At 41.0% G+C, this 21,569-nt stretch overlaps 1 protein-coding gene across 3 annotated transcripts; it reads right to left on the bottom strand.

The window, feature by feature from the left end:
- Nucleotides 1-37: 37 nt before the first annotated feature.
- On the bottom strand, nucleotides 38-20,677 carry LOC141770636 (high affinity cationic amino acid transporter 1-like). Of its 3 annotated transcripts, XM_074640366.1 has the most exons (13): nucleotides 20,436-20,677; nucleotides 16,577-16,624; nucleotides 11,453-11,859; nucleotides 11,207-11,365; nucleotides 10,895-11,066; nucleotides 9,858-9,991; nucleotides 9,554-9,776; nucleotides 8,571-8,710; nucleotides 7,737-7,839; nucleotides 6,272-6,477; nucleotides 6,021-6,172; nucleotides 3,783-3,891; nucleotides 38-3,683 (listed from the first exon to the last, which is right to left on the bottom strand). In XM_074640366.1, exons 3-13 carry the CDS (start codon nucleotides 11,820-11,822, stop codon nucleotides 3,520-3,522), a joined length of 1,932 nt encoding a protein of 643 aa, XP_074496467.1. In that variant the 5' UTR covers nucleotides 11,823-11,859; nucleotides 16,577-16,624; nucleotides 20,436-20,677; the 3' UTR covers nucleotides 38-3,519. The 3 variants fall into 3 exon arrangements, with proteins under 3 accessions (XP_074496467.1, XP_074496468.1, XP_074496469.1); XM_074640367.1 differs by lacking the exon at nucleotides 16,577-16,624; XM_074640368.1 differs by lacking the exons at nucleotides 16,577-16,624; nucleotides 20,436-20,677 and adding an exon at nucleotides 14,824-14,971.
- Between the last annotated feature and the right edge of the window lie 892 nt (nucleotides 20,678-21,569).

Below are 21,569 nucleotides of genomic sequence, written 5' to 3'. Positions count from 1 at the left end.
CTCATTTAAAAAAAATAAATATCAAAGACAAAGTGTGTGGCTTTAACTTTCGGCATGATTTATTTACAGCAGTAACTATACAAACCCCAACCAAATATCAAGACAACACACGCTGAGCGGCAGACCGAAACACCTTTAGAACTTAGCAGCATCTATACAATCTAACTCTGGTTTTCAAGCTTCATAAAGTTTTGAAATAGTGCAGCATGCAGATGTTTATATAAAACAGACAGTGTCAAGGACAAAACATGGTTCCATTAGCATAGCACATGAGCACATGAGCTTTAATGTAACTGCAGCATTCATAATGTCTGTGAAACTAGGGCTTCATGTATTACATCCAACTCTAAAGGGAGATGATATTTGCCTAATGAATGACTCCTGACTACTTTGTGCTTATAAACAAATATATTCCATCTATTTATTGTTAACAGCTACAATACAGCTGGCACAGTTTGTATTAGTTATGTACTTAACACAATGCCTGCAACAAAAGAGTGTATAGATTAAAGCTGTGAGGTGAAATGACAGATAGACAAGTGTAAGTTGTAGCATGGGCAGTGCATTTTTAAGCTAAATCAAAACTGTATTTACAAAAACAGACATGAAATTGACATTTTTAAAACAGGTAATGATGCATGTAGTGTTCTCAAAACGTATACGTGATAATGTCCCACTGATCCAAACATCTCCCAGTTTAGATAAAAGCTAGCTGCGGACGGAAAACAGGAACTTTGTGCAGCGCTATCTGCTGCGTCAATATGTTAAAATGTGACAAAGTTACACACACCGTGTTTTATTTACAAAACTATCTAGTATTTTAAACTCGCAGACTATTTCAGTAACATCGTTAAAAACTCTACTCTGTCAACGAAATGAAACATTGTTTTGACGCATAATCCAATTAAAATCTAACAGAATTTAGTTTCTCTCAATGGAACATAAATTAGGTTAAATAAAAGCAAAAAACATTTCATCATAGTGTTCATTTAACTAGAATTACCCAACAGGTTCTCATCCCAACTTGTCACATAATGACGCTTTGTCAGACCCCTCGGCGTCACTTTTTCTGCTGCACTAAACATTTTCTTAGGATTAGGCAACAAAACCACTTAGTTAAATTCAGGAAAAAAACAACATTTTTGGGCTTAAAATGACATTTTTACAGTGCAAATGTGACTTGACGTTGTGAACACGGGACACGAACAAACAGCTGATTGTAAAGTCAAAGTTGTAAACGTAACGCACGGGACATGAACGGCGGTCTCGTGGATGAAAGCCTTGGGTTTGTTGGGCCCATCCACCTCCCCTCTCGCCCGCCCTGTCACCACTCCACAGTCCACTTTCCCTGTGCGTCGACTATTGCCGTGGTTGGGTTTACGTTGTAGTTAATGGAAAGCCCAGTATGCCGAAAAAAGGGAGCCTTGTGCGTCGTTATCGAACGCCGACGGCCGTGACAAAGCATCAGTATCTGACACCTCGGGACTAAGAACGAGCTGAATTACCGCCTCGCGGTTGTGTACCTCTGCCAACCAGTCAAGTTGCAGTTTACATCCATGTCTGTCTAAAATGTCATCATTTTATCCTGTTAGACATTTGTGTGAAATAATCATAATTAGCATATGAATTATTGAGCTATGGCCAAAAATGTGTTTTGTGAGGTAACAGTGACCTTTGACCACCAAATTCTAAATCTGTTCACTCTTGAGTCCAGGTGGACATTTGTGTCAAATTTGAAGAATTTCCCTCACGGTGCTCTTGAGATATTCACGAGAATGGGATGGACGTGAGGCCACAGTGACCTTTGACCACCAAATTCTAATTATTTCATCTGTGAGTCCAGGTGGACTTTGCGCCAAATTTAAAAAAATTCTGTACAGGCGTTCCTGAGATATCGTGTTCACAAGAGTGGACCGGACAGACGGACAACCCGAACACATCCGGCCACGGCTGTCGCCGGCGTGGAGGCCTATATAAAAGGGACCCAGTAAAGAGATTTTTCACCTTTCTCTTTTTTTCCTCACCATTTTCAGTCTTTAGTGAACTAATGCTTGTATATGTCGCATTCAGGTTTTAGCTGCCCTGGGAATCTGCACACACAATCAGCTTTCCTTTCCATAGTCATTAAATAATGTCTGACAGACAGAGGCACTTTCACATAAATTACTGATGTGATTCTGAATATACAGTCTGAATATCACTATGGAAACCGAAAGGTGTTTAACGGATTGTACTTCATCCCATTCAGATGTACAGTATGTGCACTAAAAAGTGAAAATGGTCCTAAGGTGAAATCTCTCTTTATATATTATAAATATATGCTTTTCAAAATCCAATGTGTACATTATATACAGGCAATACATATATTCCACAATTCTAGCTGGTGATAGAGCAACATCATACCTCTAAAAAGGTGTAACATTCATTTGGGAAAGAGGCACTTAAAAAAACATCCTCTGATGAGAAATCATTCCACATTAGCAGCTTCTTGTCTTTGGCTAGTTCCCTGACGGAGACAACACTGTTGTATTTGATCTCTGCTAAATAGGAGGAAACCATCAATCAGCTACTGTAGAAGACAAACACATTCACACGGAGATATACCGATCACAGTACTGTACCAGATTATTCAGAGCACCGTGGTTCTTTATACTGTTCATGTAAAACACAGGTCGGGCCTACAGAGTTGGGCTTTCTATACAGTATATTATCTCAGGAGTAAAAAATACAACAAAAGGCACTGAAGAAACGAGTTTGGGGGGGGATTATTTGCCGATTCTTAATTCATGAAATAAAGGGACAAGGATTTTAAAAACAAATCTCCCCATGGGATTAGGGCACAGTAGCCAGCACTGTGCCTCCTAATGCAGCAAGACGAATGACAAACTTTCACTAGGAAATCTGCCAAACGCATGCAAATTTGCCTGAAAAAAAGATGAGCCTCATTCATTTTTAACAAAATGCTTTTCATAATTCATAATGACTTTTCTGTAAACAGCCAACATATACAAATGTTGAGCAATTTCATGCTAGCAGAGCAGCAACGCATGCTGAACTCAAATATGTTATTACAGAAGAAAAATAATGGGGCTTATAATTCTGTGGATTTAGGACCAAAATAAAGTTTTAACAGTAGATATATTTACAACAGATGCCTAAAATTTTTTTTTCTAAAACTACTTGTGCTTTGCCTTTGGTTCCACAGAATCAGTTGTGTTCAGTGAAATGTATCACATCAAAGTGCAAACCATACAAAAAATACTTTTCAGCTAAAAAATCAAAAAGTTTTTTTGAAAGAAACATAGGTTTTCAGATGTATGAAGACTCATTTTATCTTTTGAAAAGTTTTTTACGTACCTTTTACATCTAATTATCCTTTTTTTTTAACTTTGATCAAAAATGTTGTCTGGAATAAGGAAACAACTCAACGCTCTGATTGGATGGTGCATAAAAGTCTCCGAGTGTCTCCTGGGTTTGCAGCTATTTTAACAGAATAGAAACAGGGTGGATGAGTGAACCTCAGGAATCTTCATCATCGTCGTCGTCTGCGGTGGCGTTTTGTGTTTTAGGTAGGAAGGCTTCCTTCTCCGGTGCCATGGACTCTCCCTTTATTGCTGGCGAGTAGGTGTTGGAGCTGGCCTCTGCACTGTTGCGAATACCATAACCAAAGTAGATAAAGAAACCTAGAAATGGAGTAGAAACATTGTGTCAAAGACATTAATTCATTTTCAAAAGTACAGCAGAGATAATATCTGACATTGTTGGCCAAAAATAGTAAGTACCTATGACCATCCAGAGGGCGAAGCGCATCCAGGTTCCTCTATCGAGCTGCATCATCAGATAGACATTGATGAACATACTGATGACTGGGACGAAGGGCAGCAGGGGAACCTGTGAGGAGACACAGTGTGTATTTAACATTACAACGAGGGCTGTCAATCCATTCAAATATTGTATCGTGATTTATTACATGATTGTCCATAGTTAATCGCAATTATTCGCTAATTAATCACTCTTCAAGTATTTAATACTCTTATCAACATGGGAGTGGGCAAATATGCTGCTTTATGCAAATATATGTATATATCTATTATTGGAAATCAATTAACAACACAAAACAATCACAGATATTGTCCAGAAACCCTCACAGGTACTGCATTTAGCATAAAAAATATACTCAAATCATAACATGGAAACTGCAGCCCAACAGGCAACAACAGCTGTCAGTGTGTCAGTGTGCTAACTTGACTATGACTTGCCCCAAACTGCATGTGATTATCATAAAGCGGGCATGTCTGTAAAGGGGAGACTCATTCACAAATCTTGAGGTCAGAGGTCAAGAGACACCTTTCAAAATGGCCATGCCAGTTTTTCCTCACCAAAATTTGGCGTAAGTTTGGAGCATTATTTAGCCTTCTTCACGACAAGCTAGTATGACATGGTTGGTACTAACGGATTCTTTAGGTTTTCTAGTTTCATATGATACCAGTACCTTAACTCTTTAAAACTGAGCCCGCGGGCGCCTGGGTTAGCTCAGTTGGTAGAGCGGGCGTCCATGTATCAAGGCTTGGTCCTGACCGCGGCGGCCCGGGTTCGAATCCGGCCTGTGGCCCTTTCCGCATCCACTCTCTCTCTCCCCCCTTTCAAGACTCTATCCACTGTCCTCAATAAAAATGGAAAAATGCCCCCAAAAAAATAACTTTAAAAAAAAAAAAAAAAAACTGAGCCCGCTACAACCTCCGAAATATCGATTGTGTTAAAGAAAGGAGTGGCGTTAAAACTAATTTGCAATAACGAGTTATTATCGCGTTGACGTTGACAGCCCTAATTTTAGCCCATTAACCTCCTAAACACTTAAAGGGAGCCAGAGATATTATTTTGCTGGTGCTATGGGGGTTGCTCGACTTTTCAGTTAGGGTGCTCTGCTGTGAAATTCAGGGTTTTCGGTCGGCAGACTCGCCACAGTTTAACTTCTACTTCAACACCCGCGACGCACGTAGCCTACTCATGAAGCTCCGCAACGGTTACAGTGTCATTCTGTTTTAAACACACGGCGAGAGATATTCAGCTCAAGGAATAAAGATGTAGGGTTCACAAGCCTGCCAGTGCCTTCGCAAACACACCTCAATATAAAAGTTCACACAATTCTGCCACTGACAGAGCTTGACAGGCACACAAGCAGCAGGCAACAGACTCAGGTTTGTGCACATTTCAGCCTCAGATTCTGAGATCGCAAACTCATGCTGCCAGTTCCCAACACCTCGACTAATGACTCAACAGCAAATGAATAATGCTTTGTTTGTGTTGACAGTTTTGTTTAGTTTTTTTAGCACCTAGGCGTTGTCCATTGTGCTCCAGGCACTGTGGCTTATTGATGCATTCTGGGACTTTTTCTCTCTCCCTGACCCGCCAGGAACTCCCCCGTCAGAAACTCGTGTGCACACACACGTCGACTCTCACAAACACACTCAATAAAATCTATTCTAAGGCATCAAAAATTATAAATAAACCAGACATTTCTTGGGGGTGCTGTGGCTACCCGTAGGATAGCCACAGCACCCCAAAGCCCCTCCCTGGCACCGCCTACGGCTTGACAATGAACTAATTTATATTTCTGATAATAATTTTTAAAAGCCCGCCATACATCTAGAGTTATTTGGTATTTTCCAGGCAGCCATTGGGTTCCATTCACTTCATTACCATACAGTGATGAGATGTTCACAATGATGGCATATCAAATGTCACATCTTTGCGGGTTGATTTTAATTACAAACTGAAACGAACTGCAAACAATTCAAACATTGTGTTTATGGTGTCATTTGTAAATAGTCTGCAGTAACATTAAGTACATGCAATTAGCAGTTGTTGGGCTAAAAGATTAGCCGGTTAGGAGCAACAGGAAGGACTGAAGGGCAAATCCTCCCCTCTTCACTGTTTGCTCGGTGTTTTAAACTGCATTGAAACTGCTGGCTTTTAAAAGGATTTTTTTATGAAATTTTCAAGTGTACAGAAGACATTACCTTGAAGGCAAGCTTGGTCTTGCTCTGCGGCTGTCTCCACACAACGAAGGTGATGATCAGACAGACCGCCATGATGGTACAGAGGATAGCCACTGACCAGGCTGCAAACCCTCCATGAACAGCTACAACACTGAAGACACACACCAGAACACCTGGAGAGGAAGAGTAAAGCAGTAAGGAGAGAGGTCACCGGATGATGTGCTGCATCTGTAACCAGGCGGATTATTCTCTGGGCTTTGCAGGTGTCTCACCTAGAATGCTGGTGCAGATGTTGACGGCGAACCCGGACAGAGGGGACGGCTCCGTGTTGGAAGGGGAAAGCAGATTCTTGATGGTGAAGTGATCCTCTGCTTGTGGTAGGATGTCGATGCTCCCCTCGTTGTACGACTCAGCCAGATCAGGGTCGTCCTGAGTGTTGGCCATCTCGTAGGCGACGCTGGGCTGTTCAGGCTGGTACCTTCAGAGGGCAAAACAGACAGCTGTTCACTAAGGCTGAGGACACACCAGGAGAGTCTTTATAAAATCCTAACCAAGTTTAAAAACACACTGCATCACATTCATTATGAGGGTTTAACAGATATTTCTCTCAAGAGAATATGCTACAAATGATTAGGATGATTCATAACTGTAATCCAATATGCATTAAATACATGAAATGCATAAAAGACAGTAAAGCCTAGTTCACACTACACGACTTTAGCCCTGATTTTCTGCTCCCCGACAGTTTTTGGAGCTCCCTTACAAAAGCCCCAGATCAGAGGCAAATCGGCGTTGGCTCGCCGATCACACATCGGCGCTCGAGCGTCATGTGTGAACTGCTCAAAGGAGCGAGCAGAGAGGCTCACCGACAACTCACAGACACATTCCAGATATCTAGCAAGCTAAATATCTACAGCTACAGTCAATGAGAGCGCACAACACGGGTTGAAGGGAAACCTGCGGGAGGAGGGGGTCGCCATAATAGGAACTCACTGTATGTGCTGCATTAGCAACACGGAGCAAAGTTGTTGTTGCACCTAGAGGAATGAATTGTAAAAAAACAGTGTGGAAACAGGCTATTTTGTGAACACATGTGCCAACAACAACATCAGCAATGTGTCTCGCGTATGATATCACGTCATTTAACATATATTTGTCGCGAGTTTTCGTGACAATAGTTAGTTTGGAGACCTCATCGGGGATTCCTCCTGGTGAAACATCTTGTAGTGTGTGACCTCCTGTCGCCGGTCAGTCATGTAGTGTGAAAACCACAATGACTTAAAGACTCACGATTACAAGACAGCAAGTTGTGTTGTGTGAACAGTACTGCCATCTGACGACTTTGAAAGTCATGTAGTGTGAATTTAGCTTAAGACTGGAAGTCAGTAGGTTTAGTAAGGTAGGAGTTTGCAAATTAGAATCATTATTTTAAACTTTGGCAAACTCTCTGTGGCTATGCTCATCCTCAAAGACTCCGCTATTCTGTATTTGAAGACTGCATGTTTCATATCATGAAGCAGCATAGGTCAGTAATCCAGAAGCAAATGGAAACTGTGAGCTTTTTAAACACTTGGACACACTCACACACACACACACACACATCTGGCCTGACTGGTCTCTTGGGATTCCCTTCCCAGTGAGAGGACATACAAATATTGTGTCATTCATTCAGCCTGGTAATCCTCTAGCGTCCTGTCAATCTTAGATTGGATATGTGAACGGAGAGATGAGAACTACCTGAGGACCAGCACACAGGCAGCCACCAGAGTATAGGCCAGCAGAGTACCAATGGACATGAGGTCAACCAGGTCCTTCAGGTCAAACAGGAAAGCCATCACAGCTGCAGGACACACGGGAGAAAAATACACAACGTCGGCAAGATGATAGATTTCTTCCAAAAAGTAAAAAAAAAAAATACACAAAGCAAAATGACCACAATACAGTGTAATGCAGATATTTTGTATTTTTAGATAAGTCATACACAACTCAATCTACTACTTTACAGCTCCATTTATTTACAACCTTATGTGATTTTGCCACCATCCTCCTTCCCCCACTAGGGCACCTTTGTTACCTTTGGACTCATCTCAGCTACCTACCAGACATAAGCCCTGCCACCATGGTGGAGATGGTGGGCGTCTTCCTCTCGCTGATACGTGCCAGAAATGAGAAGAGCAGACCATCGCGAGCCATAGCAAAGATAATGCGTGGTAGCGGAAACATGGAGCCAAGGAGACTAAGCCAAGGATGAAGGAAGAAGGAGGAGGAGGAGGAGGCAGAGATTTGTAATTTATAGAATCTGTTCGGAAACTCTAGTTTCACACAAGGCCTCAACTGCAGGCCATTCTCGGCCCAACATCCTGATAAACACAGGATGCTGCACTTAGGATGTCCCTGTGTCAGCTTCGTATGCAGCAATAACTGAAGAAGAAAGATTACATTTGCAGGACTACCTTTTGGTTTGGTTTTGGTGGAGTGCTTGCGTTGAGGCCATGTGTACCAAGAGAGTCTTGTAGGGTTACAGGGTGACAGGAACCCCAACTAGTTAGTAGGTTTAGGACATGACCTCACCTGCCACAACACCGGATGTTACTGTAGCTGTTAGAGGGGTTTTGGTTCGTGGGCTGATTTTGGCCAAACATTTGAAGAGCAGGCCATCTTCTGCCATGGCCCAGATCACTCTGGGCATTGGGAACATGGAGCCTAGTAGACTAGTACGGGAGAGAGAGAAAAGGCATGCCGTGCAAGTGAATGCACACAGTTAGAAAATATAACAGGGGACTGTTTCCACAAAGTGGGGAACACACCACTGTCTATGTTTGCTGTAGCATTTTCCATAACTGGAACTAAGGAGCTCAAACCATGAAAACAGCCCGAGACCAAAAGCATATAAAAATAGGACACATGCTCTCGGCCAAAGGATCATCTAAAGACGAGTAAAACAATCTCCTTTAAAGAAAAAAAAAAGTTCACTCTCAGTGGATCGGCTCCAAAAATATGTCATCTGGCAATTAAGTGACTATTTTAAATACTACAACTAGTTCACCTTAAAAGGTTCTCCATACAACATTCAGAGCATTAACATAGAAGCAAACAACGATTAGCTATGTAAAGATATAGAGGAGTGATGTCTACCTGAGCAAAGAATGAAGTCACTCTCCCTCTGTTTGCGTTGTAATCAGAGCTTCTCTGTGCTTCAGTCAAACAGTTTCATAAAAAATAACCTTTTCAAATTATATTTGCTCCAAGCTGCCTACTCCAGCTTTAACACTGTTAGCTCTGTCAGCACTGATGCAGTTGTTTGCACCATTAGCACCGTTAGCTGCGAGCCTCCGGCTCAGCCGTCTCCATGCTGTGAGCCGTTGAAAGGAAATAGAAATGCTCTGAATTTCGCATTGAGCACCTTTAAGTACTGAACTAAACAAAAAGAACATAATAAATCCTATATTCAGTGTATTGGATATTAATTATTAATTCCCAAAAGAAAAAGCATGCAAACATTTACAAGTCCTCTACGACTTCTCATGCTGAGAGGCAGTAGGAGAGCTTCTTACCTGGTCGACAAGGCACATAAAGAGCCAATGGCCACTGCGTAAGTGGCTCCCTCCCAGCCCACATACTTAAAGGCCACCGGCAGAGGGCTGTTCATATCCAGCAGGTAGTAAGGCATCATCATAGTGAGGGCCGCGGACACGCCGAAGTACGCCACAAAACAAATGAGGAGCGAGGCCACGATCCCAATGGGAATGGCCCTCTGGGGGTTCTTCACTTCTTCTCCTGGGGAGGAAACACAACTGGGGATGTGAGAGGATAAAAGGAACGAGTGTTGTCTATCGGTTTAATGTAAAGTCCTCTCACCTGTAGTGGCAATGCAGTCAAACCCTACAAAGGCATAAAAACAGGTGGCGGCACCAGAGAGGACTCCAGACATCCCAAAAGGCATGAAGCCGCCTTGACCGAGACTTTTTTCTAACGGTAAGATATCAGATATACTGGAAGTAGAAGGAAGAAAACATTTGCTTATTTCAAACACACATGTATACAGGTAGGGATGGGTACCGAAACCCGGTATTAAACGGGCACCGGTGCTAAGGTAAGAGCAGAGTGAAGTCAGCGAACAGCAGAGCAGAGAGGCTGCAGTGGAGGCAGAGAAGTGGACCAGGTGAAGTGAACCAGGTGAAGTGAAGATAAGTATGACAACTACGCTCATTGCTCTAAGTGCAATAAAACCTTCACAAATAAAAATCCAATACTTTATCAATGCACCTGTTCAACAAGCATAAACATGATGTAAACATGTGGAAAAGTGATATCGCAATCTGCTCAGTCTCTCATCCTCCGCTGCAGTGTTTACACAAGCACAGCACGCTAGCTAAAGTTCTGATGAATTCTGCTGGCTGAGACGAAATCGCCCCTCTTCCTCGAATCATATCAGCAGAGGGAGGAGGACAGAGGACAGAGGACAGAGGACAGAGGACAGAGGACAGAGGACAGAGGACAGAGGACAGGAGGAAAGACTGATACTGACTGATGTCTGTGTTCTTCATATACTTCATTGAGGAATATTATTTATTTTATTCACATTTTAGTTTCCAGTGACATTGTTGAGTTTACATAGTAGCTTTGCTGTTGTAAATATTACTGTTGCTGCTCTAAACCAACATTTAGTTATATTTAAAATATAAATAAATTCTAATCCTGTTCTGAATTTATTCTTTTTTTTAAATAATATATTAAAATGCAATTATTTAGTACCGAACCAATAAGGATTATCGATTAGAGTAGTAGTATCGATCAAATCCTTAACGATACCTATCCCTACATACAGTATAGGATCCTTATATACAGTATAGAAACATTACACATTTGGGGAATAAACTTTTCATTTCACCTACTTGAGGCTGGAGTTTCTGGTGGCGTTGAGGATTTCTTCAGGATTCACGTTCCAGTTTTTTAGGCTTCCTTTGACAAAGCCAGAGACGATGACAAACATCAGCACCACGACATTGATGCAGGTGAACACTTTATTCACCATGGCCGACTCCTTCACTCCAAATGCAAGCAGTCCTGCAAGCAGTTCAAAAAGACAATGTGGAAGATGAAAGCCTCTAAATGAGATAAAACATGAGAGAAACAGAGAGAGAGAGAGAGAGAGAGAGAGAGAGAGAGAGAGAGAGAGAGAGGTATATATCCAAGCTGCTCCTCACCTGTCAGAGTCATTATTATGAAGACAGCAAATATGTCTGGATAGTCTGCCAGGATGCCCGGGGCTCTCATGGTCATGTAACGCCTGCAGAACTCCTCAATGTGTTTTCCAATCAGCTCATCGAAGGTTGCGCTCCACGCTCTGGCCACACTTGAAGTTCCTGTGTGGAAGGAAGTATTCATGTAAACTGAACAATACCTGGTGTAGCAGCCAACTCCTTTCCTTCCTCATTTCAAAAGAGTCTCACCAATGACATAAGAGAGGATGAGGTTCCAGCCTGTGATGAAGGCCCACAGTTCCCCGACTGTCACATAGCTGTAGAGGTACGCAGATCCAGTTTTGGGGACGCGGGCTCCAAACTCGGCGTAGCACAGACCGGCCAGGACTGAGGCGAGGGCTGCTATGAGGAAGGAGAGGACGATGGCGGGTCCGGAGCTGTCCCGGGCTACGGCGCCAGCGAGGACGTAGACTCCGGCGCCCAGCGTGCTGCCGACGCCCAGGGCCACCAGGTCAAACGTGTTGAGGCATCGAGACAAGCGGGAGTCCTCGGCGTTACAGTCCACGACCTTCACCCGCAGAAGCTGCTTCCCAACGTCCTTTAATGTGGCCAGAATCATCCTGGCTGCCAACTAAAGCTCTACACGAGATATTTACCTGTTGACAAAACAAGAGAGGAATGACAGAGCACTGAGATTACTACGCATTTACTGTAAACACACAAAGGAAAAAAACAAAACTATGTGCTGTTCCCGTTCCAGTTCGAGTAACCCCTAAAGGTTCCTTGTGCTTCTCACTTTGATTTGATGTTTTAAAGGTCCCATATTGTAAAAAGTGAGATTTACATGTCTTTTATATTATAAAGCATGTTTCAGTGATATATAAATACTGTGAAAGTATCAAAACACTCAATCCATGGAGAAATACACACAGCCCGTATTCAGAAATTGTGTGTTTAGAACAAGCCGTTAGGATTTCTGTCCATTTGTGATGTCACAAATCTACAATATTTAGACAGATTTCACAGTTTTCAACATAAACATTCTGAATGTGTCCCAGTTTATTTCCTGTTGCAGTGTATGTGAATGACATCAGTCGACAGGATGTAAACATGGACCCAAGCTGTCTCCTAGCAACGCAATTCCGCTGCCATTTTGTTGAAATGCGCTAAAACAGAGTGTTTCAGACAGAGGGTAAATACAGGTATATTCAGACAGACAGTATGAAAAAAATAATGTGTTTTATGAACATTAAAGCATGCAAACATGTTCTAGTAGAAACCCAAAATACAAGCATGATCCTGAAAATGAGCATGATATGTCCCCTTTAAGAAATAATAGCTTAGTTGATTAATACCAATAAACTAATGATTACAAAGTGCTGACATACAAAACTGACATTTTGTTGTGTTTTTTCGGAACAAAAGCATTTTGCCCATCGGCATTTACACACCCTAATTCCTCTGCTCAATCTACTTGCATTATGTGTTCAGTGATGGAGGATATTACTATACATGAGAATAGCACATCTGGGTACTTTGCCCTTGCGTCACGCTCCCGCCCCCTTTTGGGTGACCCTCTAATTCGACTGGCGGTAAATACAAATTCTGAGGTCTTTGCTAATTGAATAGCATAAAACAAGAAAATCATATTGATTTTTTAGCTATTAGGAGCCCAAATCATACGGCCAGTCAGGCAAACTATTATGCCATGTTGTTGCCGAGGTGTCATATCCCGACATATACAACTACCTTACTGAATCTCCAGGTAACTAGTACTTTTTCTGTCATTAAGAAACTTTATTTTGACGTTTTGGTCGTCTGTCCAATGTGAAGTTACTATAAACTAATTACGTCGCCAGTGGTGGAATGAAACTAAGTAGTAGGCTACTCATGTAGGCCTACTGTACTTAAGAACAATAGGCCCTTTTCACAGCAGCCATGTTGACATGGCATTGACGGGTAAACACAGGTGTAATTAATAACATTAATAATGGCCCTGTTCCATTTAGCTGGGCCAGGGCACTGGTATTGTGCATGCTGGCTCACTGGAATGGCTGTGACACACTAAATAAAAACGCTACCATAATTATTTTATTAATTACACTGGCTGCTGTGAAAAAGGCCTATTGTTCTTAACTTCTTTACCTGAGTATTTCCATTTTATGCTACTTTATACTTCTACTCCACTACATCTCAGAGGGAAATATTCAAAAAAAAATTAATCCACTACATTTATTTATTTATATATTTTTCTTTTACATTGACAGCTTTAGATAGTCTGCTAGTGACTTTGAAGATTCAGACTATTAATATAAAATATGAATCAATTAATAAATGATGATGTATTATTAGAGGTTAGGCTACCCGGCAATATATTATTAAGTATTTAAAATTTTAAATCAACATGAGTCAGCACAGATTACACAACAAAGTGTTCAAACACCCTGCAGCAGCAGGACACACAGACAATTAACTTAATACACGGATGAGTTCTAATACCAATAGCAGTCTTCTTAAGCATGACGAGAGCATGCAAATGTACTGTATATGTAAAAACTGTGGGTAGGACATTCACTTCAGGAGAAAATATTAAAGTATAGAAACCCCCAAAAATTATGCACAAACAGGTTTCAATATATTTTTTAACACTTTCATGGTAACATATTTAAGTGCTCAGATGAGATAGTATAGTACATACTAATAGCTTGTATTGAATACTACATACTATTAGCAATGACTAGAATGCAATATGAGTACTACAAGCTGTACATTTGCACGTTTTAGTTTAATAAACTGTCAAACTACTAAAAAATATACTGCACATTTATATTTGAAGATCCAAAGAGTTGCTCACTCTCTTTTTGTTGTCCATCATATTGCTTCGACAGTGTCTCGTGCAAAGAATGAATTTGCATACTAACATTGGAGTCTCATTTTAATGGTTATTATAATTTTAAAAGTATGATCCATATTATGTAGATGAAATAACTATCTGGGCGCCTCTTATGTTTACAGAAGAGTTATTACTACTCCCAAAATATATTAATCTCTTTCTCTTTTCTGTTTTTTCAATTACTGTTATCAACACGTATTGTTCCAGTTTAGCGTGCAGGCAGCAGTAACACTCTGTTTCAGCTGATTCCCATAATGGAGGAACCTACTTGAGATAGAAAACGGTTGCTGACTTTTATTCTCGTCGAAAAACAATATGCCAAATTAAGACACGTGAACAATATATTTTTCAAATACTGTAATGTTAAAAAAACATATTGTTCGCATGCCTTAATTTGGTATAAAAAGTTGTTTTTTTCAACTTTTTATGCCTTTTAAGTTAAAGTTTTTAATGCAATATCAATGTTACGATGTCAGCAGTAATGGACATATTAAATCTTACCGTTTATTATGACTAAACAAATAAAAAGGTCAACTAAAGCATGATGTTGCCAGACGTTTCATAACAACATTATCTGCCCAACAATTGCATCATGATAACTTGTAAATATTGTGCAGGACATAATCCTTCACCTGACAATATAAGATCCAATTTCAAAGCCTCCTCTGAAACAGCATAGCAGCAGAGACAGATATAGATCTGACCAACAACGCAGACAAGTACTCACTTTCACAACACAACCACACAGGATCCTCTGTTCTGTCTTCACCGATACACACAGTTACTCTTCTTTCAGTTTATAAATCCACTCAAGTACTCTCTCTCTCCAGGAGCGGAGCCCAGTAGTGTGGTGTACTGTAGTGTGTATTTCCAGTCAGCTGAGGATGAATCGAGCTGAGAGGGACGTTTACAAGCGCTGCTGTGACACGTGACACACACGCCTCTTAGTGTACAAACCATTCAGGTGTCCAGCTCACAAATAGAACAGTGACACTTCACATGGCCTCAGAGTTCAAGACACAGAGCAGCTGTGATGCCGTCCATGTTATACCCCCACCCCCACCCCCCCACCCCCGTGCAAGACCGACTGACTCTGACAGGCTTCACTCATTCTAGTAAAGTCAAGAATACAAGAATAATGGTTGTACTCTTTTACCTTCTTACAGCAGAAAATACATTTTATACTTGACTAGGGTGTTAAGCTGATTACAAATTGGGAATTACAAGCAAATAAAGACAATATCAATCACATAAATATGCAGACACAGAGGGAGGTTTCCTCTACAGGATGTGTGCAGAACATTCTTCCAAAAGAAGACAGGATTTAAGGACTAAAGCTGTCGAACGGCTTTGTGTTGTCTGTCTAGGTTATGATGACCTGGACAGTTGGAGCCAGACATTTCAAGTTTGATTAGACCAACATGTCGATGCCAAAACAACCCTGGTGAATGTACATAAAGCTGAAACTAAACTAAAAACTGCATCTGTAAACTGTGTCTAGTAATCTGTGTACTTCTCACAACAATCCAAAAATGTGAACCGGAGTTGGGCATGAAAGAATATGTCCTTATATGTTGCGAAAGCGAGAACATTTGTTACATCGCAGCGCGGGCAGCAGGGGCGGGAACAGCCCAGTGGTTCATGGCGGAGGCGTGCTGTAGCATGCACAAGATGTGACATGCAGCGGCTGAGCTAAAAAAGGAGGGTGGGCAGGAGAGAACCCTGCCCTCCTCTCGGCCAATCATCAGACTCGACACCTAAACGTGACGCACGGGGGGCACGTGCGTGAATTTGGAATAGCAGTCAGTCACATGTCCTTCACTATTTGGCCTTAGGCAAAATACTTGTGCACCTTCAAACGTCTTTTTATGTTCGCTGTGACATTGTTTATACGCACGGAGAGGACAGCGGGGTCACAAGAACACATCAAACTAAACTTTAAGAGAATATGAAGTCACTGGTATTGGTATTTTAGACGTATTATAAACTAACATTTCCATCGATTCTCTCCATGTAAACTAATGTTAAATGTAACATTACATCCTTAAAATATAGTTGCTTTGCTCTCAGTCAGAGCTGTAAATCTGTGCGACACACCCGCACAACCTGACGACCGTCTTTAATTAGAATTTTCCCTGCGTGAGTTTAAAAGACGGCGACAGCAGAGAGCCAATTCAGAGACCGCCGGTGTCCCACTTGGCACGTGAAGGGTATTCAGCAGCACTACAAAAAGCCCACCTGCCCTCGTGATGTAACTGGTGATGGAGCAAACAAAGTGCCATGTGAGGGCGATCATAAAACAGACAGCTTACACAAGCCAAACAAACTTTCCTTTCCAGGGATTTAGTCCTTAGTGACATCGCGAGGGGCCACACTGACCTTGGAACATTAACAAGCAGAATGGAACAACAACAGGCAGCTGCTAGAAAAAAGGAACTGCAGCTTTTACTAGTTTCTGAGTTTTGCTGAAATGTTCATACCTTCACAGACAGAAGCTTCAAAGTGGGTCTTGAGCACACACTCTTGCCCTTGGGGAAGAAAACAGAAGAGGAAAATTAACAAATGAATGTCCTAAAACCACTCAGGCTTAAAACTAAAAGGATCCATTCATGACACAGACAGATAATCACATTAATGCATGAATGTAAACCAAACACACACAGATGCCTTACAGCCAATTATAGCATCATCCATGATGTAGATTGAGAGATGTTGACACCCTAGTTTGAAGCCAGGTGCAGCGTCCAAAACAGTCCCCCTTCAGACAGCCGCCCTGTTAGAGCTCAGCTGACTGACCTTGGGAGGCTCCTCACTCATTCAGTGTTTACATTCTGAGCCGTCCTCAACGTTCATACTCTGACTGGGACTTTATGCTAAATCATAAATGTCTCAGTGACACCAAATACAGCATCTGCTCATGAACTTCCAACCCCAAAACATGTGTGACTGATATTTGAGACTATTATCTATGTGTGTGTATGAATGTGTTAATAGATAAAGTGTCCCAGTCTGACCACTAGCTGGCACTGTGCCCATAATATTGCTCCTAAATATGATAAAAAAATGATAAATTCACATTTATTTCGCAGCTGATCACACTGTGTGTTTACAATGAAATGATTTGTTTGAATTCATTTTCATATATTTCTAAAGCAGTGTCTAATTGGTTGACATGTCAGGAACATATAATATTTCATATTTCTTTTTGCAACTCTCCTACAGATCATGAACAAGTCTGTTTTATTCAATAAAGAACATAATTGTTTATTTATTTATAGAAACAAACATTCCTCATTGTCTAATACATCTACACACTTTCACAATGTTTTATCGTGGATGGTCACTGCACAGTGAGTGATTAGAAATGAAACGCCACAGGACACTTAACGGCCTTATTCTAACTGAACTACACTAGTTTAACAGATATAGAAACAGATATACTGCTCCTGGTTTTTATAAGCTTTATAGCAATGACAATGTTTCTGGGTTGAAGATGTCAGTAACTAATATATTCTATGTAATGTTTGTCACAATTTTCATGCTTTAAAATACAAAAAAGACAAGAACCACAAGATTTCAGCGTTTGTTCTACAATTCTATTCTGAAAGAGTTTTAAAGGTCCCATATTGTAAAAAGTGAGATTTTCATGTCTTTTACATTATAGAGCAGGTTTAAGTGCTATATAAATACTGTTAAACTATCAAAACGCTCAAAATACGGAGAAATACACAAAGCAGCCTGTATTCAGAAATTGTGCGTTTGAAACAAGCCGTTAGGATTTCTGTCCATTTGTGATGTCACAAATATACAATATTTAGACCATTACATGGTTTTAAACATAAACTTTCTAAATGTGTCTCAGTTTATTTCCTGTTGCAGTTTATGTAGATAACATCAGCCGACAGGAAGTAAACACGGACCGAAATTGTTGCCTAGCAACGCAATTGAAATGCACTAAAACGGAGTGTTTCAGACAGAGTGTAAATACAGGTATATTGAGGCAGACAGTATGAGGAAAATAAAGGTTTTTTTTAACATTGCAGCATGTAAACATGTTCTATTAGAAACACAAAATACTAGTATGAACATGATATGGGATCTTTAAAGCCAAAACCATGACAGGAGACTGGAACTCCTCATTAAAGAGAATCAAACTATTTGGCTGGGGAGGGGCAGCTCCCCAAGGCTTTCCATACATGAACATCTTGTATACGTAGCCAGTATCAGCCCAACACGCTGCCCTCACTCCACTTCAAACCATATGATTTATATTTAGGGAAGTTTGTTTGGTGCAGCAGTGATAAAACAACAGACTTGTCAGACTGATGGATGGACTGACTGGATGCAGTATTGACCTTTGTGAAAGCAAATATCAGCTGAGTGGATAATACAGGATTTGTACAACGTTATGTTCTATTCTGGTCAGTATTTGATGGCAGTATTTTCTCAGTCCTTTTCAGCAAATTCTGTGTATTTAGGGAATCTTTGGGGAGGATTAACATAAAAAAGGGACTGGAGAGCAGATAAAAGAAGTTGGAAGAAACACAGAATAATGATTGTGGTTTTTTTAGAGAGTATTTCAGCAGTCTTTATTGAAGAATTTCCTCTTTTTGTTTCCACAGATTCCTTGCTGAGCTAGAGTAACACAAAGAAGTAATATTGAACTAAAAACAGAGAAACTTTGATAGAATTGAATTTGACTAACTCAAACTTCTGAAGCCTCGTATCAGCTGTGGACGAACCTTGAAAAGCATTTTTGTATGAAACAGTTTAGTCCCCGTCTCAAACATTGCAATCACATTAGAAAGAAGAGATTAAATAAAATGTGAACCCAAACTAAACCCTAACAATGACCTATCTAAAGCACAAATGAATCACACTGATATACAATAAAGATGGCCTCTTTAGCCTAAAATATCAACATTGCTATTGATATTATAAGAGTGTTGCACATGGGGACAATGTTGACTGATAAACTGATGATTTTGATCAACTGATTCAGAGTATTCACTTGATTCAGTTTTGGTTTGAACTCTGCGTGATTAATGCTAAACGAGTCATTTCACATTCTGACAGATGTTTCAAAACATCTGTCAACATTGGGCCAAAATGTAGGCTATTAGTAGTCCTGCATTCAAATTGGATCCAAAAGATATTTGGCGCAATTAAATATCAAATTTAGGTTAAATATATAAAAATCACAGCCTCACATAGTAACACAATGCATTTTCAAACATATGATTAATCAAAGTCCTCATTAATATCTAGCCCTACCCACATTAATATCTGGTCAGAATTCAGACTGTTTAACTGTTATTAAGTCATAGAAAACCAAAGGTGCTATAATGTCCATGTATTTACAGTGTGTGTGTGTGCGTGTGTGTGTGTGTGGGATCAGCCACTATCTTAAGCACAGATGAATCATTCATGTAAAATAAAGTTGGCCTCATTAGTCTGAAATGTCAACACTGCTATTGATACTATATGATGGTGTTGCACATGAGGACAATGTTGAGTGATGAACTGATGATTATGATTTTGATTAACTGATTCTTAGTATTATTAGAATGATTTAGTTTGCTTTGAATATATTATTAACATATCACTTAACACATTCAGACAGATGTTTGAATGCATACACAATTGGGCCCAAAATGTAGGCCTACATGAAAATTTGATTTAGACAAATTAAATATCACATTTAGGTGAAAGTAATATCACTTACAGATTCACATATGCATTTTTAAACATATGTTTAATCGAAGTCTTCATGATCTATAGGCCTACCTGCATTAATATCTGGTCACAAACTTTGTTATTAAGATATAGAAAACTTGGATGAAAAGTGTGCAATGCTGTCCATGTATTGACAGTGTGGGTGGGTTACAGTGTGGGGGGTTCGTGTGAGTTCACCAGTCCACTGGTGGAAGTGACACCAACTATAAAAGGCAATGCTTCTCTTGGCACGCACAGCTGCAGTCTTTTAACATCCACACCAAACTCCTTCAGATTCACCACTATATTCTATAGTATGGCCTCTCACCAGTGAAGATCTGCTTTAAAGTGTCTGCTACAGTATGAAGAGAGGAGTAGAGTACAGTAAACTGCTCTCTGATGTCCTCAGGTTGTATTGCATCAGCCGGATGGCTCCTTCCTCCATAGTCTCATGTGAGTGAGTCCATACTGCAGGATCCGCATGGCTGACATGAAACCACGCTGCTACTGCTGCTTTCCTCCTCTCACAATCAACCCGCAGCCTTAAACATGCGACAATCGCAAAGAAAAAAAACACTTTAACTTTAAAGAAAGTGTCCAAAAAATCTACTTTGATCGCCTCACCTTCTTGAAGAAGAGTCCGATCACACACAGCTTCTGCGTCTCTCAGTCTGCGTGTCTCAACCCGGACCAAGAGTCTCCAGACGCGCTTTTATTAGTCTCAAACTTTTGACAGATGGTTTGTTGGGAACACACACACACATACACACATACACACGCATACACACATACACACGCGTGTAGAAAGATCCACATTTACTGTTGGGAGGTCCGCCCAGCTGTCTGGCTCCACCCGAGTATTAGAAAGGAATATCAGATAGTTTTCCTCCTGCAGGCTCCACCTGGAACCACCAGATGTCGCTCTTTACCAGCAAATGTCTCCTCCAGCTCCTCCTGTTGGAGGCATCCTGGATGGTGATCAGAGAAACAGCAACACACCCTGTAGTCATGTCTTCATTTTACATTTGGCTCTATATATCAGTATGCACATGTTGACCTCTGTCCCTGCCGGTTCCTCCATCCTCCAACTCTCCAACCTTCATGGCTGCGTACATCAGCGCAGGATGATTATGGATTGTGAAGTTGCACAAGTCTCAGTGGAGGAAACAAAGCTGTTCCGCTCCATTCTCTGAGTTCCCTCCTGCAGTACCATGTCGTGATCCTCTTATTTCAGCCCCATTCTTCATATATATGCCCAAAAAATCTACACCAGGATTTGGGATTATCAATGCAAGGGGATCCTTTCCGACTGCTCAGCATACAAAACAGGAAGCCCCACCAGTCATGACTAAGCTCCATCCTGCCTGGGATGGAGGTTTTAGGCCCGGGCCCTGGTGAAATAGCTAGCTGTTGGAGGTTGTTGAGATCAGTTGGATACCGAGGCTGCTTCATGATTGCTTTGACTGTAACTACTACATGTATCAAAGCTTACTAAAACGTAATTGGTAAGAGAAGTGCTGTAGATGGCGCCTTATCTGACGTTTCTAGATTTATGGTTGACTGCCGCTCACCCTGTGGACCAATTGTGGATCGCCTTGATAAATGGGAGTCAGTGCTCTACGGTGATTTTGAAGTAATGCGGTTCCTGTGGGACTGGGAGAAGGAAGTAGTTCATAAGAAATACTTGCACGCTCCCCCCTCACCAGATATCGCTACATTTTGCTTCTCTTAGATACAGTATCTGTTCATTTCTGCTGG

Source organism: Sebastes fasciatus, chromosome 7 (assembly GCF_043250625.1).
Source record: "Sebastes fasciatus isolate fSebFas1 chromosome 7, fSebFas1.pri, whole genome shotgun sequence".
Taxonomy (NCBI): Eukaryota; Metazoa; Chordata; class Actinopteri; order Perciformes; family Sebastidae; genus Sebastes; species Sebastes fasciatus.
This window is presented reverse-complemented; position numbering and strand designations above follow the sequence as displayed.